This window comes from Beta vulgaris, chromosome 1 (genome assembly GCF_026745355.1).
Source record: "Beta vulgaris subsp. vulgaris cultivar EL10 chromosome 1, EL10.2, whole genome shotgun sequence".
In the NCBI taxonomy this organism is placed as follows: Eukaryota; Viridiplantae; Streptophyta; class Magnoliopsida; order Caryophyllales; family Amaranthaceae; genus Beta; species Beta vulgaris.
In genome coordinates this window covers 7983366-8010399 of record NC_079202.1, presented here as the reverse complement: position 1 = coordinate 8010399, position 27034 = coordinate 7983366, and the positions used below count along the sequence as shown (strand labels likewise).

The window sequence follows — 27034 nt, the reverse complement described above, 5'->3', positions numbered from 1 at the left end:
TTCTATTCTCGAGCCACACCTTGAGTTCCTCAACTCAAGTTCCTGAGCCACTGTTCCCTTAACAGTAGTTCCTCTCAACTTCACTCGAAGTTTTCTCACTCTTACTAGCTTTACTCAAAGCTTCTCTCTTACCGAACTTCACTCAAAGTTCCCTTACTCCAAAAACCAAAATACAATTGATCGAAATACGCTTAGTGGAATTAGAGTAAGAGAGCAAAGAACAAATGGCTATTATGAGAGAATGAAGGCACTGACACTTAATTAGTTAAACTCACTTAATTACTTAGTCAAATACAGTTTGGAACTAATTTAGACTTCAATATTTATAGTGACAAACTCATAGAATGTGGGGATTAAAATAGAGTTCATGTTAAATCCATTAACCCATGATGTTCCTTCCCTTAAGGAACACGTTCCTTATCATGTCCCATGATCCCATGATCTCATTTTGGACGTGGTTATGTTTTAGCCACAACTCCTAAAGATTAGGAGTTTCTTGAGCTTTATCCGAAAATCAGTTAAACATCAAAACAAATTTAATATTAAAACTGAATTTTAATCTTTAAGAAAATATTATCTTTTAAATAAACTCTTCATAAAAATCGGATAAATATTTTCTTATCTTTTTCAAAAAACAAAATCTTTTCCTTAAAAGATTTTCTATTAAAACTGATTTTCACTTAGATAAAACTGATTTCCTATTATTTACGCATGACTTCCTCAACTTCATAATTGTAACCGTTATACTACTGCACGCCTAAGTCTAGTTCCTTTTATATATCAAGTTCCTTTAACAGATTCGTTTAGTGCCACTTAGTTTGTTCCTTTAAACAAGGAACAAACTCTCATTCTCAAATAAGACTGCCAATGTTCCTTACCATCCTTACTTGTTCCTTTACAATGGAACTAGAAAATAAAACGCCTTGCTTTTATTCTTCTTGATCCAATGCTGCTCCAGTATCAACTTCTAGAAACTTCTTTACTTAGTCTTTGAAATCCTCTCTTGACTTCTTCCTTGACTTCGTATTCTCCTAGTTCCTTTTACTGATACCTTAAAAATCATACACTTAAATAACTCATTAGTGCACTACTTACTTTGCATCTTTGTTTCTTTGTCATCATCAAAACTAGGGTTCAACATATTGATAAAAGTTATTGGAGCTGAACGCGCCCAATTAAATCATATATTTTTTTCTTATATAATTCTAATCATTGAGAACTTGTCCACCTATTCTTGAACCTCAGAAGAAATTTCGGAAAATCAACTCGTTTATAAACAAGTTGGGTTCGGGTTTGGGTTGGAATATCTGACCCATTTAGGTAAATGGATCGGATTCGGGTTTGAGGGTGTTGATCAGTTTATGTAAATAGGTCAACCTGAATTTGACCCGATTCGACATGATTATCAACCCTACTTGCAATTAATGCATTTCTATTCTTAACTTTTAATATTATTTAATTTAATTAGGCTTAGATTATTATCATCATCTTTTTGGCTGCTTTTTTTCTATTTTTAATTTTGTGTTAATTTCATTTCAGGCTCAATATTTGTTCAGTTTTCCTTTGCTTTGTAAAATAAAAAACTTTTCAAAGTGCAAATTATAAACATGACAGTGATAAAAGCCTATTTTATATAATTTTATCTTGTATATTTTTCAAAATAAATTTCCAATAGAATAACTTTTTTTGTTTTGTTTTGTTAGCTTGATATTATTAGGCGTTAGTTAATTATCCTTTTTTTATATATTAAACTAGCAATTGCAAATGCATTTGACTAAGTAACAGACTGGAGTGTTGCCAATTTAGCTAACCGCAGATGTGTTTCTTATCAGCTTAGGGCGCCTTACTTTTTAGATTAAAATAGGGCTCCAAAATTTTAAGGCGACCTTATTTATATGTTTACATATCTAACTCCTACGGTCATATACTTTTATTTGAAAGTGAACAGTTATTCATTAAGGAGTTATACGACATCTACAATAGAAGTCAAGAATAAACAAGTACTTAACAAATTGAAATATAAATAATTCTAACATAGTCAAACCATGAACGTTGAGTAAACCTAGAAAACTCTCGGCTTAAACATCATGTAGCCCTTCACGAGAGGGTCTAACAATTTCATGTAGTTTTGACATAGAACTGAATATTATTTAACTGATTGTAATCGAAGTACTGACACTTGTTGCATCCCCACACAAAATCCGATCAACAAAACAACCAACAACTTGAGACTCTAAAAAGCAGATGTAAACTCACACACAAGCAAACCTAACAAACAAATCCCCCATGGGGGGCAGAGAGGAAAAAAATCTCACCAATGGGGAACAAACTAACCCCATACAAGGAACTACAACCATCACAACATATGAACGATTATTGAAAGCCCAAAAGCAAAGCAAAAACCAAAAACAGATTGGACCACCTATCGATAGCCCGACCATCACGCTTGACGAAAACAGGGGGAGCTTGACAAACATCGGGGGCCGTCGACGCAAGCCCCTTGAAAGTTTCATGTCGAAAAGGGAAAGAAGAGAGAGAAAAAAATGGCAGGGTTTTTTTTTCCGTTCTTGTGCATATCCTTTTAAATTCCAAATTTTAAAATGATTTCTTCCTCCTAATCAAACCATTTTCGGTCTTTTGGAAATTTGGATAAACTGAAAACAGTTACGTTTTAGAGCTCGTTTGGTTCATTATTTTTTAGGGTACAAGAAACAGAATCAGTTACCGACTCTCTTTCTTCATGTTTGGTTCAATCTTTCATCAATCCATTATCATTACTTGGTGGTAGAGGTGGGCATGGGCCGGGCCGGCACGATTTGGGCCCATTCCGGCACGATCCCGTTCGAGGCTCGGCCCGGCCCGTTATTCGCTACGTGGGCCGCGGGCCTGTCGCAGTCAAGAAATTTTATTTCAAGCCTGCACCGGCACGAGCCCGCGTGGGCCGAATGCTCCTTTCCTTAGTTTTTTAGCCTAGAATTGTCAAAAATACAAAAAAAACAACAAAAAAATGGGTCAGGCCCGCAGGAAGCACGAGCCCGGCCTGGGGGCCCGTGGACAAATTTTGAAAATTTCAAGCCCGGCCTGGCCCACCATTCATGGGCCTGGGGCCGGGCCGGCCTGGCCCGCCATTTACACAAGCCCGTGAACAGGCCCGGCCCATGCCCACCTCTACTTGGTGGTAATGGACTCCCCCAATTTGTTACCTCCTCCTTCCCCTCAAATAACAAAATTCATTAGTTGGTGGTAATGGTTACTATTCCATTTTCATTTCATGACTTGAGCCAAATACCCAATAAATGGAACAATTTTTATTACCATTTCTCTGCTGTATTTGTTCTCATTTCCTTTCCATTCCAAATCTTGAACCAAACGACCTCTTAGATGGTTTGAGAAACCAGCAATACAACTAGCACGAATATATAGGTGGTCCAATCTGTTTTTTCTTTTGAAAGAGCAAAACATCCATGGACATTTTATTGCAAAAAATAACATCAAAGTTTTCATCTTTGAGATCGAACACGACTAATTAATACAAACTTCTATAATTCATCACTAATCCATTCAGTTGGAAAATGATATTGGTGCATCTAATTTACTAACTCTTTTCTTTCTTTGTTCAACTTATTGTTAAATGCTTGTATGTATTTTAGTCAACTTCTACTAGAGAAATAGAAATAGTTGCTTCTTATCCAGGTGCAACTTGCATAACTGAACAAGTAAAAACTGAGCACACAAATATATTATATTACATGTTTATGCTGATAGACCTGTGAGACGAATCCATGCTATTGGTTTCATATGAAATATATTATTTTGTATGAATCAACAAAGTATATATTGTTGTTAGACTTAATAAACATTTTTATTTTCAGTATAATTTGTTACCATATTTCTTAATGATCGCATCAAAGAGAAGTTGATAGCCTCTTTCAGTGGGATGGTAGCTATCCCAAAATAAGTATTTTGAATCATCCGGACAAACTGAATCAAGCTTATTGCACAGCACACTCACTTCTAACAGTCCTGTACCACAACATCCTTTGACCACTTCTTCCAAACCTGAATTGGAAAAGCAGATATAAAAAGGAGAAGTTAAAGTCATTTTTTTAAAATCTTTTTTAGAGCTTTTAAAGAATGCATGAGATACTCTCCTATTTTAAAAATTGTATGATATTAAAGGAGTTGTCCTTCGATCAAATTGAACATAACTACTTCTGCCTAGGGGTCAATAAATAGATTACCTACTTGTAATATACTATTGAAATATAATTGTTTATTGTGAGTTTGATTCCACCATATATTAAATTCCTCCAATAATGAATAAACTACTCACTATGTAAATTAAATATTATTCCGATCAATTTTAGCAATCACTAACAATAGATATGATTAATTATGAATGCTAATTAATGTGGACTTTTACGGTGGTGATAGTATTGTGCTAGAAAATCTGTGGGCCCAATATGTTTAGACTTACTACTAATTTTATCCAAATCCTATGAGATCACACAGTACAAGTTAATTGATTAGAAGACAAAAAAATCGAGTCTAATTAGGCTAGGATAACGAGTCTCCCTGCTGGGATTAAGTTTAGGTTGATTTTCTCTCCAAATATATCTAATGGTCATACATACTAGGAGATTATCTTTTAATTTAGGATACATAACAAAGGCAAAAGAAAATTTATTGATCTTTCTTCCTCAAAAATAAGAGGGGTCTCAAATAAGGGGAGCAAGATGAGCGATGGCTCTGAGGCTCCTCTTTAAGAAACCACACAAATCATAAATTAATTAACAATGTTATAGCATGTCAGGCCAAACTCAAGGCTACCAAAATCATCTAAACCTAATATCTCTTGAATCTTGGCATGTCGAATCCAACTCAAGGCAATAAAAAAAGGTCGGCTTTGAGCATAAAACTGTAGCCCATGTTTTCTCTTCAAACTCGATGTGGCCCAATTTGTATTTTCTGGATTAGGGGAGATAATTGGTCCAAGAATCAACCCTTGTTAGAATAAAACCCACGTGGACCGCCACCACAAAAAAGAAATTTTTAACTCATCATTGGAATGAAGATTCAAACTTTGAGCAAATAACTTGAATTCGAAATAATATTCCATTGAGCTACAACCTCTTTCTCAGATCCAAATCTTTATTTCTAATTATAAAGGCATATAACTTTTGAAATATGGAACAGGGGGTACATACCGTATTTATCAGGATTTTGAATAAGATCTAGCAAAGGGCTGTAGATGTCGATATAGACAACCTTTGTGTGTGGAAGCTTGTGAGCGAGGGAATCAAGTTTAATGGACAACTTCGAATTGTACAACTGAGCTGCTTGGTTATAATGCTCAGCACATTCTCTCACAATTCCTCCTCCAATGGTTCTCTGTGATGGCACACATCCTATAGGTGGTGCACTAAAAAGTCCCATCCTTCGTGCCCCAAGTTTATATAATTCCTGTTCATTTCAAAATTTAGTCTCAGTTATTGGAATCCAAACAGGATCAGGTTGTTTCAGATATTTCAAGTAATTTTATTCTCAAAAGACCAAAAAAAATAATTGTACAAGAGTGTAATTTTTATTTAAATCTGCATTCTATAAACAGAAGGTATTAGGTACTGAAATAATAATAATAATAATAATAATAATAATAATAATAATAAAAATTGTATCATTTCATGACTATATAATCTCATTTCTTGGAAATACTATTGTATCAGTGCACATTCCATCTCAACCTTTTGCCATCTCAATTCATGGGAATATTTAGATTTTCGGTTTTGGTAGTTTTCATTCTTATTCGAATACGTGATTGCTATTGCCTCTTTTTACGAGAAATGATTCAAGGGTTTTTTCGGGGATTTTCAGGGTTCACAATGAATTGTGAATAGACATTATTTGGTGATATTTGCAAGCCATAAAGACTCTTTCTATATTTCTCGTATGCTACTTATTTGGTGAATACATTTTGTGAATTGAGAAACTACTTATTTTCTTGATTATGTAAGCAATAATGAGTTTTGATATTGAGAAGTTCAATGGGTGAGTTAATTTTAGGCATGTCCTATTACAGATCAAGGTCATCTTAGTTCAAGGTAGATGTCATAATAAGGTAATGAATTTTAGACTTTCACATAAATAAAGTTTGAGAGAAGAATAGAAAGAGGGAGAAGGAGAATTATTATTGCATCATTAATTCTTTGATTACAGCATTATGACGATATATATAGTCCACAATAACAGAATAGTGTTGAGGTGTACATTCCTCTAACAAACATTAACAGCTTTATAACAAACTGTAACTAACTGTTAAGTAATAAGCTGAATTGTTGTTGCTGATGTGTGAGCTTCGTTATCCCCTGCAAGCTAGAGGATGGTTGTGAATTAGTCATACCAAGCTTGGAAATCAGTTTGGAATGTTGAGGGTAGGCCAAAGATTTGTGAGAACATCAGCCAACTACTTTGCTGTAGGTAAATAAGTTAAGGCAAGGAGCCCTTCTAGCACCTTTTCTCGAGTGAAATGACAGTCTAAGTCAATGTGTTTTGTCCTCTCATGGAAGACAAGATTTCTTCCAATATGCAAAGCACTTTGATTGTCACAATTCAAAGTGACAGGCTTCAAATTATTGACATTAAGTTCTTGTAGAAGTCTGACTGTCCATGTGATTTCAGCTGCAGCTGCTGCCATTGCTCTATATTAAGCTTCACTAGAAGATTTGGATATGGTAGGCTGTTTCTTAGATTTCCAAGAAACATGAGAATTCCCAAGAAGCAAAATATATCTAGTAACATACCTTCTGGTGTCTGGATAAGAATCAGAATCTGAACAAGCTTGTAGTGTGAGCTGGTCAGTGGCTTGAAGTAGAATACCTTGGCCTAGAGTGTGAGCTAAGTACATTAGTACACATGATGGAGAACTTTGAAATGAGAGGCTCTTGGGTGATGCGTAAATTGACTAAGAGTTTGAAAAGCAAAAGATAAGTCAGGCCTTGTGTGAGTGAGGAAATTTAATTTCCCAACAAGACATCTATATTGCTCTGGATCTGAATAAGAGTCTCCATCTTCAGCACTGAGTTTAATTCCATGAGGTAATGGTGTTCTAGCCAATTTAGAAACATCCAAGCCACAACCAAATAGTAACTCTTTACTAAATTTCTTCTGAGTTACAACAAGTCCAGCAGTGGTGTGATTAATTTCCATCGCCAAAAAGTAATTGAGAAGCCCAAGATCTTTGATACTAAATGTATCATGAAGATGTTGCTTTAAGGTCATAATTTCAGCTACATTTGACCCTGTAAGGATGATATCATCCACATAGACAGTAACAATTGTAATAGAAGAAGCATCTTTCTCCAAGAAGAGTGAATAATCATTCTTGGACTGAGTATACCCTTTCTTGACTAACTCATTATGCAATCTAGCAAACCATTGTCTAGATGCTTGTTTGAGTCCGTAGAGAGATCTTTTAAGCTTACAAACAAGATGATTAAGATTAGCATAGCCTTCTGGTGCCTTCATATAAACCTCTTCTTCTAATGTGCCATGTAAAAAGGCATTGTTTATGTCAAGTTGATGAAGTGGCCACTTGTTACTAGTTGTTACTGATAATAAACATCTAATAGTAGTCATCTTAATGACTGGAGAGAAGGTTTCTTTGTAATCTAACCCATACTTTTGTGTGAAACCCTTTGCAACAAGCCTAGCTTTAATCTCTCTACTGTGTCATCTACTTTGAGCTTGATTTTGTATACCCATTTGCACCCTATTGCTCTCTTAGTTTTAGGAAGTTCAACTAACTCCCATGTGTCATTTGCATCCAAGGCAACTAGTTCTTTTGCATAGCTTCAACCCAGCCAGGATGTTGAGAAGCCTCCCAGTAATTAACTGGTTCAGTGAGCTCACTTGTAGTATTGATGAGAGCTTAAAGAGTAGAAGGAAGTTGTTGAAATGAGACTATGTTCCACTAATGAGGAGACACTTGTTCTGCAAAGCATATGTAATTATCAAGGTAAGCTGGAGTACTTTTATTTCTAGTGGATTGTCTCAGGTTAGGAATAGGGGGTATATGTGAGGATGTTGTAGGTGAGAGTGGTGTAGGAACAGAGTTATTAAATTGAGTGCTAGGTATAGAAGGAGAAGATGGAGATGAAGGAGAAGAATGAGAAGATGACATAGGAGAATTTTATTCAGAAGGGAAAAGAAAAGGTTCAAGAAAAGTGAAGTCAATGGTTATATCAATTGGAGTAGTAGCAGGTAGTATATGGGAGAAGATTGTGAAGAAGTTGGTTGTTCAGATGGATGGAAAGGTAGGTGGTGTTCATGAAAATAACCATCCCTTGAAATAAAAACCTTTCCTGTGTCCAGCGAGAAGACTTTGTAGGCTTTCTGATCAGGTGGATAGCCAAGAAATACATACCATGTTGCTCTAGGATCAAGTTTGGTTCTATGAGCTTTAATAGTGGAAACTGAGCATAAACAGCCAAAAACCCTTAAGTGCTCAAGAATTGGTGCTTTCCCATGTAATTTCTCATAAGGTGAAAGATAACCAACACTACTTAATGGCATCCTTTTGATGATGTGAGTGGCACACATCAAACATTCACCCCAATATCTGACAGGGACATTGCTTTGAAAGAATAATGCTCTGGTAGTCTCTAAGAGATGCCTATGTTTTCTTTCTATGACTCCGTTCTGTTGAGGACTTTCAGTGCAAGATCTTTGATGTTTCATGTCTGTAGAGCTAAACAACTCTAATATACCTCCTTCACTGAGCTCTTTTGCATTATCAGTTCTTAAACAAGCAATATTAGATCGACTGATATTGTGTATGAACTAAAGCATGAAATTGTTGCAAAATAGTGACTGCATCAGATATATGTGTCATCATAAATGTCCATGTGTGTCTTGAAAAATCATCAACAATTGTCAAGAACCAAGAAAATCCATGATATGTTTTAGTTTTATATGGACCCCAAGTGTCTACATGTACAAGGTCAAAGCATCTTGTTGTATATGATACACTAGCAGTAAAAGGGAGTCTAGTTTGCCTAGCTTTTGGACATACTTGGCAAATAGAATCACAAATGATGCCACTAGGTATATCAGGGTGAACAAAATGCAATTTATTGAAAGGTAAATGACCTAACCTCAAGTGCCCCAGCTTGGCAATGTTTGATTTGACCACAAGAGCTGAATCTTCAGAAGTAGAATGCTTAACATCAACAATTATATCTTCAGTGCCAGTGTATAACCCAGATTGAAACTTACCAAGAACCATTGAATGGTGGAGGTAAGGATCCTGAAGTAAACATAGATCAGCACTGAATGTGATCTCACAATCCATGTCCCGCTAAAGCTTATGTGTGTATAATAAATTAAACTTGAAGCTGGGAACATGTAAAAATTTCTTCAATGTAATACCATTACCAAACTGCACTTCTCCTATATTTTCAACTACTATTTGCTTACCATCTGCAATAGTAATAGTATTTGGCCCCATTTTGGAAGGTTCAAAAGAGGTAAAAAGATTGAGACTATTACAAATATGATATGTAGCCCCACTGTCTATGATCCACCTAGACTTGGAGGATGTTATAAGACAAGTACCTGCTATATGAGCAGAGTATGAAGATGTTGAACATGCTGTAGTGTTATCATCAACTTGTGATAGAAGCTTCATCATGTTATGAAACTGTTCTTCAGAGATGTGAGTAATGTCTTCTGCAATAGCATCACCTTGAAGATCTCCCTGGACTACAGCAACAACAGTTTTACCTTTCCCTTTGGACTAAAATTGAGATGGATAGCCATGGATCTGCCAGCAAGCTTCAACTGTGTGGCCTGGCCTCTTACAGTGATCACAGTAGCGGGTCTCTTGTGCAAACTACTACCACCAACAACTAGTTTCTTGCCAGAATTTTGGAATACAAACTTAGGATTTTTTGTATTTGTAACTAGTGTACTCTCTATTGGTATTTGCTGAGTTAGCATAGACTTGACCAACATTGGGGGAAGAAACCTCTCTCTGCTTCTCATCTTGAATGAGAAGTCTATAAGCTACAGAAATCTTGGGAAGTGGTTGCATCATCAAGATGTTAGTCCTAGCATTTCCAAATTTCTGATCCAATTTCATCAACAATTGAACTAGTCTATCTTCATCTTGTTGTGCTAGAAACTTTTGTGTGAGATTACATGTACATTTATTACATGAACATGAAGGAACAGGTTTGATTGCACTTAGTTCATCCCAAACTGCCTTTATTTGTGTAAAGAAGTCTGTAATTGAGGCTGATCCTTGTGAAATTTCAGACAAATTTTGTTGTAAAGTGTAAAACTGAGGACCTGAGGTTTGTGAAAATCTTTCCTCTAAATCACTCCAGATTTCAGCAGCATTGTTCAAGTATATTACACTTTTAGCAATGTTAGGTTCTAGAGATCTAAGAATGTAGGAGATAACAACATCATTGCATCTCTCCCAAGCTTTGTAGTCAGGATCAATACTACTAGGCTTAGACAGACTTCCATCAAGAAAGCTCAATTTATTTTTAGGAGAAAACACAATTCTCATACTTCTCTTCCATTCTCCATAGCATTCTCCATTAAATTTTTCAGCTATCTATAGAAGAGAAGTGTTCTCACTAGGATGAATATAATACGGACTCAAAGGATCTGATGTAGAAGAAGTAGTTCGAGTACTTTAAGGCATGATGAATCAAGAATTTGACAATTTTAAAGAAGATGATAAGAAATTTGAATTGAATTGTAAATAATTTCACAGAATTTCCAGAAATCTTGATCAGTGAAGAAATTAAAGAAAGATTATTTACTAAAGAAAAACTTAAGCAAACAAGAATTAGATTGAGAAATTAAAAGCAAAACCTAAACAAATTCTGCAATTTTTGAATTCTGTAGATCTTAGAAATGATCTGCAACTGAAAACGCAGAAGATATTTGCTTCAATTTGAAATTGCGGAAGATTGAAGAAGCAAGAATTTCACCAGGATCAATTGAAATTCTGCTCTGATACCGTAATGATTTTTAGACTTTCACAGAAAGAAAGTTTGAGAGAAGAATAGAAAGAGGAAGAAGGAGAATTATTATTACATCATTAATTCTCTGATTACAGCATTATGAGGATATATATAGTACAAAATAACAGAATAATGTTGAGGTGTACATTCCTCTAACAAACATTAACAACTTTCTAACTAAATGTAACTAACTGTTAAGTAATAAGCTGAATTGTTATTGCTGATGTGTGAGCTTCATTATAAGGCTCTATAACATGTCCAAGAGACCCGCAGGTATGACTGCGCATAAGTTGGAGAGGAGATATGAAAACTATTTTTCTATTCAACTTTGTTGTTGCAATGAATTTTATAGAGAAGCTACAAAGGAGATTGTACTTATGCAGGAAGCTTATGGTTGATGTCATAGTCGCTTTATATGACCAAGAGTACCACGAACAAATGAAATGCTATTTAAAATTGGATTCAGGATCTTCATTTCGAAGACTGAACACGCTTAAGTCAATTAATTGAAATCTATTTTATAATAGTGAATTTGCCAAACATATAATTCCTCAACTTTAAAAGAACGCAACGTTTGCAATTCTACATTCAAATTTTACAAACTTTGACCTGGAAGCTATATAAGTAAAAACATTTTCATGTAGATCTTGTTAAATTATGTTCATGTCAATTTTTAGTTACAGTAAATAACTTTTTGATAATTTTTATTAATACATAATTAATGATATTCATGATCAAAGTTATGCATCGTACACTGTAAAAACTCAAGTGTTTCATTTCTTGTGGAGTGGAGGAAGTATGTATCGTTTGATGGTATGGTTAATATGACAATTAGGTTATTTCGTTCTTCACCACCATACTACAATCATTTTCTGACACTATGATGTATAATAAAAGATGATTTGAGTTTCAAGGATGGCATGGATTCCTGACACAAAGAGATTAAACAATTAGTTGATTGTTGAATCAAGTAGTCCTTAAAATGATGTGCTGATTGTTAAGGTAGATCTTTTGAATATAACTTTACTATTGGTGGTAAAAATTTTAACAAAAAAAAAAAGTACATCACATCAAAGTGCACATGAGATATGAGTGTTGGATCTTGAAGAATAAGGATATAATGGTGATGGTTAGAGCATGCCTAATCATAAGGATTTACCATCCTCGTGGTACTTTCTCTCCTTTATGAAGAGGTTCCCTTTGGACGGAGAAGAGGTGGTAAGGATCCTCATGAAATGAAGATGGAGGAGAGAAGGAAGATGATCCTCCATTTCCAGAGGATTGCTTTTGCTCGACCTTTGTGCAAAAAGGTAGGCCATGTGGAGTTTTTATATATTTTTTTAATTGTAAACACCCATTAATTGTGGACTCATGTGAAAAAAAATATGGATTCCATTTATTGTGGGGTATACTTAGCTTGTGATTATAGAGAGAGAGTAATGAGATAGATCCTCAAAGATAAGGAAATCCTTAAGGAAAGATTAAAGAAGATTAAGATGGAGTGAAAAAGAGAAAATGAGGTGTAAGAGAAGGAGGGGGGAGAAGCAAAACACCATTAGGATGGGTAAATAATCCTCATGGTTGTGCTTACTCTTAACTGGAAGATGATAAGAATGTTGTTGCATGTTTCATTAATACTGATGTTGGAGATGATCATACACTTTGAGTTACATGTTTTGCGGCTGCGAACTTGCGATCTCTGTTTGATGGTTTTCCTTTAAAGATTATTGGTAAAGCAAGTAGACGTTCCTTTTTATTGGAGTCCATGTTGATTTTATTATCTTTGTTGTAAATATGGATACGAAGAGAATGTTTTTTTTTCGTTATAATTAAATTAGATATTTCGATGTGATATATATTTTGAAAAATTTCAATTTAAATTTTGTTTTGATTTAAGAAAAAGAAATATTTAGGAAAGTTAGGTCAATTAGGTAATGTATCAAATATGTTAGTAGCATTATTATAGCATCATCATACATACTCTCAATTTATTGATGCATTAAGGGTTCAAAATCTTGTAGTCATCCACAAATTCGCAAATATTTCTATTTTTATAAGGAAAGAAAATGGGGACACATGGAAAAAAAAACTGACCATTCTATTTCTATTCTATAAACGAAAGGGTGAGGGGCACCAAATAAAATAAAAAAAAAAATTGATTACTTTATCTCTATTTTATAAGAGAAGAGGGAGTGAGGAGTTTGATGTCCATCTAAAAAAAAACCAAAACATTATATAAAATATTTTTTTTAGATGAACTTTACGAACATTTTTTGTTACCTATTATTAAGGTTTTTAATAATGAAATTTTGCTTTATATTTCGCATGCATTACATTCATATAAGATTATGACTCTCTATCTTAAGGGTAGGTTTACGGTATTATTGATTAACGGTTTACGGTTTACGGTTGGATGTGACTTTCATATTTATGTTATAGGAGAAATAGTATCCGTTATCCTGTAGAACCGGGAACTCAAATGTCTCAAACTCTCAACATCGTTACCTTCTATCAATCCACGTTTGCATAAACCTCGACATCAGTGCCTGAAAATGACCACCAAAAGGAACTTCCCACAACTACGAGAAATTAACTATAAGAAAGGGATTTCTAATTTCATGAATATCATGTGGCAGTATTGCACGATTTAGACCCTGGAGGGTTCTCTAGTACATAATCTACACTTTTTTTTTGTTTTTAGTACTTCATATATAGTTCCTATTTTCTTTTCAATTTATTCCCATTGTATTTTTACAATATTCATATACTGTACATTTCATCATTAGGATTTGTAATTAAGAAATTATTATATTTATGAAAGAGATCTTGTTAATTTAATCTTGATACCAGCCGTATAAGCACGCAATACGTGCGTCGACAATATTATGTACTGATAGGCATATATTTTTTAGTCTAAAATTATCTTAGTAGTGCTTTAAATTATTGAGGTGTTTTTGTAGATGTTATTATCTTTTTGAACTAAAGGTGGCCGATTTTTAACTGTTAGAAAATTTTGATCAAGATTTAATAATTTCTTATCTGCGGCTTTAGTATAATTCTTTAACGATTGTAGATGTTAATAAACCATATTATTTAAACTTTGTAAATACGAAATATTATGTTGTCAGAATATATATCACTAACTTTTATTTAAATTGAAGATTCTAATTAATTTCGTGAATTGATTGTGTCGATCTAGTCAAGTTATTAATGTTGATTGCATATTCCATTAAGAACTTATTCCATATGACAAGTTGCATTGATTCTCATTTTTAAATTTATTATTAAAAAAAACATTGTTTTAGTATTAGAGGTATTCTATTCATTTCAAATGGGGACACCACATCTCCTCCCTTGGTTTATATAATAGAGATATTGAAAGAGTTGTCTTTTGTCTGATCAAGTCAGCAATTAAACTAATAACTAGTATTTTGACTAGGACGATGCCTCAGGTCAATTATCAAATATATTATCATTATTTATAAATTTCATAATTAATTTTATTAGCTTTTCGTAATATTCAGTCTAGTATGAAATTGGAAGATGGGCGTTATACATGATAAGCTATATAAAAAGAAACTAAAAGTGTTAAGATAAAAAAAAAAGGTTGTTTATGTCTTTATAATTTCATACAATTATAAGACTTTATTATGTTTTACTTTGAAACATTATTAAGTATTAAAATTGTAGTAGATTAGTGGTTAAACTTTCACATTTCATTAAAAAGGTCATGTCTCCGAATCATAGTAACTACACATTTTATTTTTGATAATTTTGGTTGGATTTTATTGAAATAGCCCAAGGAAGGCACGGAACTACAAGATCAGTGGTCCATCAATAAAAAAAAACAGGCCCGATTAAATACGAAGCTACTAACACCAAGCCAAAAATTCATCTACACTTCGAAGGCCTTGCTTGGAAAGTGCGTCGGCCACGCTGTTTGACATCCTTCCTCTGTGAATTAACTTAAGATCAAGCCAACTCTTTCTCGTAGCTCTAATGAAGTTCAGAATAAAGCCAACGTTCAAAGGCCCACCATAGTCTTGGGAGCATCATTGAATTGTATTGTGGGAGTCCGACTCTATGATGATAGGATGGCTTTGTATTCTTGGACTTGCCATGGTGATTTTGATTGCTTTGAAAATGGCAATGATTTTTGCTGAATTGATCTCCATCATAGGGATCGACTTGAAAAAATACATAGAAAAATTCTAGCCTCGTTTCGAAGAATTCCTCCGATAGCGGCGTGGCCAAGAATTGGATCATAAGAAGCGTCTATGATCCATTTTAGATAGCCTAACTCCGAAGGAGCCCAAGATTATAGTGAAGTGTTATTAACACACATGCTAAAAGATGGAGGCTTTGACTCATTCCATTGCAAACAAGCAGGGTTGCGAGACACTTCAGACGAAGAGAAAGGGAATTTGACATTCTATCCATGGATCCACCAACTTAGTCTAAGGAGAACTAAGTCTTGGAATTCAAGAAGAGAGGATGCTTTGTTGTTAAATACCCTCTCATTTCTTTCTTTCCAAAGGACCCAAACAATGATGAAAAAAATGGTGTGCCATACTTTTTTGAAGAAATTGCCATTTCATATATGATACCATTGCTTGAAAGATTCATTGAGAGAGGAAGGGAAAACCCATTGAATATTCCACAATTTTAGCCTCAATTTCCATAACTGCCATGATAGATCACATGATAGTAAGAGATGATTGGGGGAACCATTGATTAAGATTGATGTTGATGTCGTCATAACGTAAGATTTCATCCATTCACGCCATTTGATCGGGAAACCCATCTGTTATAGGACAATTGGAATGCACTTCCCAAAAGCTAGCTCAAGAGGAGGAGAGCCCATTGTCCTATATAAACCACACACCAACCTCCCATACGGTCGATGTGGGATCCTTTCCCTGGGTCAGTCCATAACATTCCCGTCACCAAAGGACCAACGTCCTCGTTGGTCACGGCCACGTTGGTCACGGCTGGTTTCAGGCCACCACTCCGTGGGCCACCACTCCGAGGTTTGGCTCTGATACCATTGTTATAGGACAATTGGATGCACTTCCCAAAAGCTAGCTCAAGAGGAGGAGAGCCCATTTCCTATATAAACCACACCCAACCTCCCATACGGTCGATGTAGGATCCTTTCCCTGGGTCAGTCCATAACATTCGTCCCCCCATAAGGACCAACGTCCTCGTTGGTCACGGCCACGTTGGTCACGGCTGGCTGGTTCCAGGCCACCACTCCGAATCATAGTAACTACACATTTTATTTTTGATAATTTTGGTTGGATTTTATTGAAATAGCCCAAGGAAGGCACGGAACTACAAGATCAGTGGTCCATCAATAAAAAAAAACAGGCCCGATTAAATACGAAGCTACTAACACCAAGACCAAAAATTCATCTACACTTCGAAGGCCTTGCTTGGAAAGTGCGTCGGCCACGCTGTTTTGACAATCTCCTTGTCTTGTGAATTAACTTAAGATCAAGCCAACTCTTTCTCGTAGCTCTAATGAAGTTCAGAATAAAAGCCAACGTTCAAAGGCCCACCATAGTCTTGGGAGCATCATTGAATTGTATTGTGGGAGTCCGACTCTATGATGATAGGATGGCTTTGTATTCTTGGACTTGCCATGGTGATTTTGATTGCTTTGAAAATGGCAATGATTTTTGCTGAATTGATCTCCATCATAGGGATCGACTTGAAAAAATACATAGAAAAATTCTAGCCTCGTTTCGAAGAATTCCTCCGATAGCGGCGTGGCCAAGAATTGGATATAAGAAGCGTCTATGATCCATTTATAGATAGCCTAACTCCGAAGGAGCCCAAGATTATAGTGAAGTGTTATTAACACACATTGCTAAAAGATGGAGGCTTGACTCATCTTCCATTGCAAACAAGCAGGGTTGCGAGACACTTCAGACGAAGAGAGAAAGGGAATTTCATTCTATCCATGGATCCACCAACTTAGTCTAAGGAGAACTAAGTCTTGGAATTCAAGAAGAGAGGATGCTTTGTTGTTAAATACCCTCTCATTTCTTTCTTTCCAAAGGACCCAAACAATGATGAAAAAAATGGTGTGCCATACTTTTTTTGAAGAAATTGCCATTTCATATATGATACCATTGCTTGAAAGATTCATTGAGAGAGGAAGGGAAAACCCATTGAATATTCCACAATTTTAGCCTCAATTTCCATAACTGCCATGATAGATCACATGATAGTAAGAGATGATTGGGGGAACCATTGATTAAGATTGATGTTGATGTCGTCATAACGTAAGATTTCATCCATTCACGCCATTTGATCGGGAAACCCATCTAAATAAAAATCCAATCCAGAATATTCCATGAAACATTGTCGATGCCTTGTGAAAATCGAGTTTTAAAACAGTAGCTTTGATTTTCTTTCTTTTGCAAGAATCAATTAATTCACTAGCAACCAAGGCATCATCTAATATTTTTCTTCCTTCGATAAATGATGATTGGAAAGGCCTAATTAGATGGTCCATTACTCGCTGCAATCATTTAGTTAGGAGTTTAGCCACGATCTTATAGATGCAACCCACCATGCTGATGGGTCTATAGTCATTGAAGCTCGCTCGTTGGACACTCGACTTTTGCTATAAGGGTTATGAAAGTTGTGTTGCACCCTTTACGCAAGATAGAAGTCGCCTAGAATTTTCCAATGATATCATACATATCCTCCTTGGTAACCTCCAACGCTGATTTGATAAAACGAAAATTAAAGCCATCTGGGCTCGTGGCCTTATTGCTGTCAAAAGATGCCAAAGCATTATTAATTTCTTCCCTGCTAAAAGGTGTTATGAGACCTGATATATGATTTAGCAAGAGCTGCTTGAATTCGAGCCCCTCGACGTGAAGCCAAGTTTTTATTTCTTAATTGAAGAGGTTCTTAAAATATGATGTTGCTTCCTTTCGTATACTTGCAGGTTCAAAGATGTTAGTATACGTATTATCAATGGTTAGGCTAGAGATGGTGTTTCTTCTTATTCGCATGGAAGCAATGGCATGAAAACATTTGGTGTTTTTATCCCCCTCCTTGAAACATTTTGCGCGTGAATTTTGCACCTGGTACATTTCTTTTCTCTTAAACCATGTCCATAGGTCCATCTGTGATTCCTTCCTTTCATTCAACTCGGCATCTGATAAATCTCGGGTGTTTGCAATATCATCCAGACTAGTTATTCTTTCTTCCAATCCTCCGATTTTGTCATCAATAATGCCAAAAACGTTCTTGTTCCACGCCTTCAATTCCACTTTGAGAGATTTCATTTTGTGAGGGGTAGGAAGATGGGCAGATTGCTCCAGACATTCTTAATTAGAGGTAAGAAGTCAGGATGCGATAGCCACGTATTCATGAATCTAAAGGGCTTGGGGCCCTGTTGGAACTCGATGATTGAACTAATTATAGACGATGGTCCGATAAGCTTCTACCAAGGATTGATGAAACATTGGTCCAACTTACTTTTTGAAGGCCCATGAAACCATGTAATATTTCCATTCACTGTAGGAACTTCTACAAGATGGGAGTCTTGAATAAAATTCTGAAAATCAGTGACACCCGAAAATATTATATGATAGCTGCCCCATGCTGATGCATTTAGAACCTCGTTAAAGTCTCATATGATTAGAGTGGAAAGGTTGGTGCTTCTCCAGTGATCATTGATTGCATTCCATACCTCCGTTCTTCTTTCGATACTACAAGGACTATAGATATTTATAATCATGCATCTGAAATTATGTGAAGGAAATGTGCCCTATATTGCAATCTAACTCCTATCTATCTTGCTGGACTCGATTTCAAAAGTAGAGTTTTTTCCACAGAAAAATCAAACCACCAGAATTACCAACTAACGTGATAGATATTCATCCATAATCTGTCTTAGGGTAGAAAGATTTGATGAATTTTGGATTAGCTTGTTCAGTTTTTTATTCTTGCAAACAGATGAAAGAGGGGTTATGTTGTGAGTTTCCTGACTTGGGTATGCTTGACTTTGGCACCAAGTCCTCTATAATTCCAAATAAAATTATCATGAGTCACTCTTTGAATGATGGGATGTGAGGTGTTAAAGGAGAGTGGAATTCTAGTGCTCTTGCTGTTGGGCTAATATTCCTGTAATGAGCGCTTGCAGTTGGGAAGAGCTCCCATCAAAATTGAATCTGAGAGTACTTGAAATACTAAGGACATCAATGGCTCTAAGATTCTTAACTGAGGTGGATGAAGGGAGAGATGAGGCTGGAAGAGGATTGCGATTTTTGTATTTTTTGTCTTTTGAAATTTTTTCGGACGTTTTTTAGCATGGGCTTGATTGGTCTTGTTTGGAATTGAGCTCTCAAAGCCTGGTGGGAAAATGGGCCTGGTTGAGAGAGATGAAGTGGAGTTGGTGTTACTAGGCTTTCGGAGAGGACTGGATCGGTTTGAGGTTAAAATAGGAGATTGGGCTTTGACAAGTGAATTTTGGAGAAAGGGATCGACAAGGTGTTTGTATGGGAAAGGAGGGTCAGTTTGGATTGGACTGGGGTAGGGAAGCCCATAAAGCTGGAGGCAGTTTAAGATAATTTTGGATGGGGATTTTTATGGCGGGGAGTGGAGAGGAGCAGTTAGGGAATTTTTCTTGGGAGAGGTGGAATCTGTTAAGGTTTTTGATAGACCCATCAGGGGAACCTCAACGACGTGGGTATCAATAAGGTTTGTCTGCTGGCTAATAATGGGTATTAATAAGGTTTGTACAGTTAATTATTTAGGATGATGTATTATGAGATTGTATATATTTGATAACACAAGAAATTATACACAAGCAATTATATGAAACTCTTCCAAATCACAAGGATATATAGGACAAGCTTGACCTATGTGGTTAAATAAGAGTATTACTCTGTTTCTTATTGATGTTCCTACTTGGAATATTGACACTATTTTCAAATCACACAAAATATTTTCATTTTTTTCAATATATAAGAAAAAAATAATCATGTGAGATTTTATTTGATTTGTATCAATCAATACTTTAATAATATCAAAATCTTATAGCAAATGTGCACGTCAAATTAGGAACATTAATAAGGAATGGAGGGAGTACAATAATTGATCAGAATTATAAAATAATGTAAAAGTTTGAAGTTTGACTCAGAAGTAGGAAAAATAAGTTAGGAGGAAAAAATTTATATTTGAAACTAAGTTGGTCTCCATACTTCTCAACTTAATTCAACATAATATCAACAAAAATAAGTTTGAGTTGAGCAAAGAAAAATAAAATATGATTGAAGAAAAATAAAGTAAATTCAGCAAAAATAATTTCAAATAAGCAAAAAGAAGTTATGTTTATGAAAGAAAAGTTAACTTCACCAACAATATTGAGTTCAGTTAAGAAAAATAAATTCACTTTAGCAAACATAAGTAAAGTTCACCTCAAATTAATTCACTTTGGTAAATATAAGTTTAGTTGACCAAAAAGAAATTTAGTTCAACAAATATAAATTAAATCTAGCAAAAAGAACAGACCTTTTATTCTTCTCAACGTAATCCTTTTTTAACAAGTTTTACTTTATTTCAAGTAAAAGTAGCTACTCTTTCAAAAAAAAAAAAGTAAAAGTAGCTAAGTTCGGTACAAATATATTGAAATTAATAAGATATAAGCTAAGGGCTTGTTCTCTTCGGCATAAAACAGCTGAACTAAGTTAAATTGAATTGAATTGAATTGAATTGAATAAATTGAATTGAATTGAATGAAATTAAATTGAATTAAACTGAATTGAATTAAATTGAATGTAGTAAATATAATAATAATATTTAAATAATAATAATATGAATAGTAAATAATAATTATAATGATAAGTAATTATAATGAATAATTAATAATGAATAATAATAGTATTTTGGATATTTTAAAATGATAGCTATAAATAAAAAATATAAATAATAATAATTATTATTATTGACAATAATGATAATTAAAAATTATTATTTTATATTATTTGTATTAATATATTAATACTTGATGATGATCACATAATAATATCTAAGAAGTAAATTAATTTTTCTATTTTAATAATTAGATTTAATAATATAATAATATTTAGTAATAAAAATAATATTTCTGTCGGACCGCGCAAAATTGCATCATAAACTGTTTTGATGTGATTTGATTGGTTTATGGGCTAAATAACGTGGGTTTATTTGTGCTTTTAACCTAAACCATATTCGTCCATATAATAATAGTAACAATAATGAGTAAAGCTATAATAAACAAAATAATATATAGAAATAATAATAATAATAATACTTGATGATAATGATATAAAAATAAATAATAATAATAATAATAATAATAATAATTATTAGTAAAATAAATTAGATCAGCATAAAAATAATATTTAACAAAATGGTTATAAAAGAATGGAGTTGAAGTGAACTGAACTAAAATGAAAATAAGCTAGGGAGAACAGGCCTAAGTTCTACAAAATTAAGTTCAACATATAATAGTCCAATATATAGCATGCATATGGTAATCCAAGTATATAATGAATTATGTACTCCTAAACTCCTAATACATGTAGCATTTTGATTCATTTATCATTGAGATAAGAATCTAAAAACTTATATATTTATGGTAACTTTAAGTTTCATGGCGTCTAAAATATATTACTCTTGTGACCTGTCTCCGTGTATCTTAGTAATTATGGGACACGGTTTTTTTGAAATGTGGAACTAAATATGTAAATGGAAACTATATTTTAGGATACCCAAAATGAAAATGTTTATATTTTGGAACGGAAGGAATAGTTTGTACAAGATTACAAGTCCTAGTAAAAATAAAATAGAAAACCCCAATACCTGGACAAACGAAGATGCGGATTCAACCATAAGATCAGTGTAAGACTCAACATCGTAATGTAATCTTCTGAAGGGAGTGCCAAAGTAAGTGTTGGCAATATCGTCACTTCCAGCTACTATAAAATAAATACTGTTTGTTAAAATGAAGTTGGTCTTCTCTTCCCCTACTAGTTGTTTCACCTTCTCTGTGTATTCTTTAAAATACTCTAGCTGCTCGGATAGTGATATTACTGACTGCAGTCAACCAACAACATGCAGTTTTAAGAGCCGATTTTAGAAGTTAAAAGTAAAAATACTAAGCAATACTATGCAATAAATGTATGATGTTGTTATAAACTTTTACACTAATATTATTTTAGACAATACATATAATATTTATGTTTTACCCTTTAGATTGCATTTATATATATAATTTAATTTATGAAGTTAAATTTATGTAGTTTTTTTTTATATAATTTAATTTATGAAGTTTATATGCCACTTTTTAACCCCCTAGCTTTAATCATTATAATATTACAAGGAATGATATATGCAGCCCTAACGGTTGCATATAAAAAGTTAAAAAGAAAGATTTAAACACTAGATAAGCATTAATTACATATAATTGACGTGTGATTATTCATTATATCCTAAATTGATACTATTTCCTTTGTCCCAAAATATAATTTCTAAATTTATTTTTTTCACGGAAATTAAGGTAAATAAAATCTAAAAAGGATAATAAATATTTCTTTGTTATTTAAATAAATATTGTATGATAGAAAAAATGAATTTGTTAGGAGAAAGAGCACCAAATATGTACTCCCTCCATTTCCTAAAGATCTTCCTTGTTATTGTTTCTGCAAGTACCAAGTACGATCCATTTGTGTGGGGTGTCGGGTGGGTAAAGTAGGAGAGAGAAAGGGGTTAAGATAAATAAACAAATAAAAAGGGGTTAAAGTAGGAGAGAGCAAGGGAGTAAAATTGAATTAATAATGTAATGATTGACCATATGATAGGGACATGTGAGGGTAAAAAGGGGGGAAAATTCCAAATAAGGAATAAAGTAAAAGATGGAAGATCTTTTGGAAACACACTCAGGGCCTGTTCTCCCCAGCTTATTTTCAGTTCAGTTTAGTTTAGTTCAGTTCAGTTCAGTTCAGCTCAGTTCAGTTCAGTTCAATTCAGTTCAGCTCAGTTCAGTTCAACTCTATTCTTTTATAACTATTTTGTTAAATATTATTATGTTGGTCTAATTTATTTTACTAATTACTCTTATTATTACTATTTATTTATATATATTATTATTAAGTATTATTATTATTATTTCTATATATTATTTTTTTTATTATAGCTTTACTCATTATTATTGCTATTATTATTAGGAGGAACATGGTTTAGGTCAAAAGCACAAATAAACCCACGTTTTTTAGCCCATAAACCAATCAAATTGCGTCAAAACGGTTTATGATGCAATTTTGTGCGGTCCGACCCAATCATTATTTTTATTACTAAATATTATTATATATTAAATCTTATTATTAAAATAGTAATATTAACTTACTTCTTAGATATTATTGTTATTATATAATCATCATCCAGTATTAATATATTAATACAAATAATATAAAATAATTAGTATTAATTATCATTATTATTAATTTATGATTATTAATATTATTTATTTATTTTTTATTTTAAAATATACAAAATACTATTATTATTATTATTATTATTATTACTATTATTATTCATAATTAATTATTCGTTATTATTACTTAATATTCATATTATTATTGTTTAAATATTTTTTATATATTTATTACATTCAATCTAATTCAATTGAGTTTAATGCAATTTAATTTAATTCATTTCAATTCAATTCAGTTCAGTTCGGTTCAGTTCAGTTCAGTTCAGTTCTACTGTTTATGCCGAAGAGAACAGGTCCTTAAACGGAAAGATGGAAGATCTTTAGGAAACAGAGGGAGTAGTAAGTAATATTAAGTTTCATTAAGGTTAAGAACCTTGCGGTAAATCATCAACAAAAACTTGTTCCACCCAATTAGAGGGATTAAGATTTGGGTTGAATAAACAAAGCAAAAATAAAATTAATTTCAAAAATCAAATAAATCGTAGCAAGGACACGATTTTTCTAGGCAAATTACGGAAAAATGTGAAACTAAATATAAAAACAACAACTATTTTTTGTGACACCCAAAAATGGAAATGTAAAATTATATTTTAGGATAAATGGAGTACTATTCTAGAAAATGTATTCAATGCTTATTATCTCAACTTTAAGAGCTGCATATATCAAAAGCCTAATATAATATTATTAATATTTAAACTTAAAAACAATAAAACATATCATACATAACGCCATTAAATTTAAAGTTTTATAGGAAAAAAAGTACTAAACGTCAAACTAATTATAGTAAATAATAAAAAAAAAATGATATTGTTCAAACTCTATCTTGTAGAGTTTTTTTACGAGAATCCAAACACATATATACCATTTTCTTTCTTGTTTCCTAATAAATTATTTATTATTTAGCCATACCTACTATATAAAATAAAAATATAAAGTTTACCGCTACTTGGGATGTCAATGGGTCAAATCCAGCAGCTCCTGAAGCGAAACTCACACCAGTAAGGAGATCTTGTGGACTTAAATTTGTATCCAAATATGCTGGCAGGTATTCCTTAATTGAGAATTCTTCCGCTGTAGTATATATACTTAGAATTAAAATTGTGGTCATCATTAGGCCAATGTAAAAGTATTCCTTTAGGGTTTAGAGGAGGCCGTGGATCGCAAGAGCAGTGGATTCCCACTCCAAAAACCAGGCAATTTGTCCGGGTTCGACTAACAGTTGAGGAGGAGGGGGGTTGTAGGCTTGTAGCATTGTAGGGGGGTGTTTCATTTGATTTGGGCTTACTTGAGATACTGATATTGGTACAAAAGGCCATATAACAAAAAAATTAGTATTCATTTTTTTTTTTTTACAAAAATAGGGTTTCACTAATAATATAAAGTCATACCGCACTTGCATATTTCCTAAAAAATCTAAAATTCCAATACAAATACATAACAGTTTAGAACTAATTACATTGCAAATTCGATCAACAATAGCGCTTTGGTATAATTTACATTTACTTTGTTTCTCAAACCTATGAAATTATATTGATATCCTTGTTAAAGTCCATTTTAGAATGCAACAATGAGATATCAATCCTACCTCATGCTCTTATTTGATCCACATAATATGAGAAAATAGCAACAAATGTAAATCACTGCAGTTTTGAGAAAATCCGTAAGGATGTTTTAGGATGGCCTCCGGATTAGGAGGTTTTCCTAAGTTTTCTTTCCTTATCAAAAAAAAAAAAAAAAAAAAAAACTGCAGTTTTGAGAAAATAATACTCCCTCTATCAAAAGTAGTTGTCATTTGTCATAATGGGAGGTGGTTGTCATTTTATAAACTAAAGTCTATAATGCTCTTTTTTTATATAAAAAAAAAAACAATTTGTCTTTTCCATGCTTGTCATTTTTCTTTGGAAGTGATAAAGACAAGTATCTTACTGGATCGTAACCTCGCAAATGTTAATTTGATCAATCGAACTACATAGGCAAGATTAGGGTGATAACGAGTCTACCAAGCTCGCGAATAGTTCGGGCTCGGTCAAAGCTTAGTCAAAGCTCGGCTCGTTGTGGCTCGGCTCGGCTCGTGAACAGCTCGATTATTATTTTATACTAAAAAACATATTTTATATTCAAACATATTTTATATTCAAACCATATTTTATATTCAAAATTATATTAAGTATTTCTTTTAAAATATTAACTAAGGTATATATGAGAAGAAAGATAAAAAAAAAGTAAAAGCTCACGAGCCGAGCTCGAGCGGCAAAAACTAATCACGAGCTCGAGCCGATCTCGGCGCCCCCCCAACCTCGTCGAGCTCACGAGCCGACCTGAGCCGAACCCATGATAATGCAAAAACGAGCTCGAGCCGAGCCCAATGATATTTGGGCTCGGCCCGTTCGATAAGCACGCCTAGGCAAGATCCTCTGAAATTGGGGGAAGGGAAAGAAATCTCATATAGGATTTGATTGTTAATATTTCTTATTATAAATAAGTAAAAAAAATATGAATTTTAATGTTTGAATCTATAAATCAAAATAAATCTAATATAATTTCACATGACTAAAATTTTTTCTTATTTATAAATCATCAACCATGATCAAAGTAAAGTATATGGACTATACCGGAATACAGAGCCTATAAATTAAAAAAGAAGTTATGTTTACCCACTGTTTCTGCCCTCCACACCATGATAGGGACAAAAGTCCAGTCATACAATCCTTATCTTTTAACATTCCCAAGTTTTTGGATATATGATGAAAAATACTTTTTTCGTTTTCTTTTGTTGTTATTTGAAATCGGGAAAGAAATCAATTCAACTTAAATAATGGCAATTTCATTATTTTAAATTAAATTAATTAATTTTAAAAAAGACTATAGTTTTCGAGTCTACTTATGTTAGGCAACCAATAATACAAATGCTTGAGGGGTAAAAGAGTAAAACATGAGCTCTCTGTAATACAAAATTGACGGGGGAGGACTTATATTTGGCGCAGTAAAGTTGGGAAAGAAGAGATTCTATTTCATCATGGATCCGAGTAGCTTGCTTGGCAAGCAGTGCTTTGTTAAATAAGTGAACGTTACGGATACCAAGCCCTCCCCCTCCCTTTGGAAGTTCGATGGTGTCCACACTTTTCCAGTAAATAAGCTTCGTAGTTCGAGACCCATTCCATAAGAATCTTGCAAATATCGAATTTAATTTATCTGCTGTTTTCTTGGGGATCAGGAAGACGCTAAGAATATTTAGACTAAGCATGGACAGAATTCCGTTAATAAAAAGGACTTCACTGCATGTGATAATAAGGAGAGATGATGCCAGCTTGAGATTCTTTGCTCAACTTTCTCGATTAGCGGCTGGAATTTCCGAGAGCTCTTTCCGTCGACTTATATTGCATCCCAAGTATTTCCCGAGAGACTCAGCTGAGGGGGTACCCACTATGCTCCTCATAAATCTTTTGAATCTATTAGGCGTGTTAGGGCTGAACAAAACATGGGATTTGTGATAGTTTAT

General features: G+C 33.6%; 1 protein-coding gene across 1 annotated transcript in view; it reads right to left on the bottom strand.

Moving 5' to 3' along the window:
• Positions 1 to 3717: 3717 nt before the first annotated feature.
• The window catches only part of LOC104905617 (GDSL esterase/lipase EXL3), a 36808-nt gene continuing 13491 nt past the window's right edge, over positions 3718 to 27034 (bottom strand). The window contains exons 2-5 of the mRNA XM_010694203.4: positions 24476 to 24606; positions 21906 to 22139; positions 5208 to 5463; positions 3718 to 4059 (exon numbers count right to left, since the gene is read on the bottom strand). Coding sequence (XP_010692505.2) covers positions 3869 to 4059; positions 5208 to 5463; positions 21906 to 22139; positions 24476 to 24606 — 812 coding nt within the window. The 3' untranslated portion in view covers positions 3718 to 3868. The remainder of the gene's footprint in view (positions 4060 to 5207; positions 5464 to 21905; positions 22140 to 24475; positions 24607 to 27034) is intronic.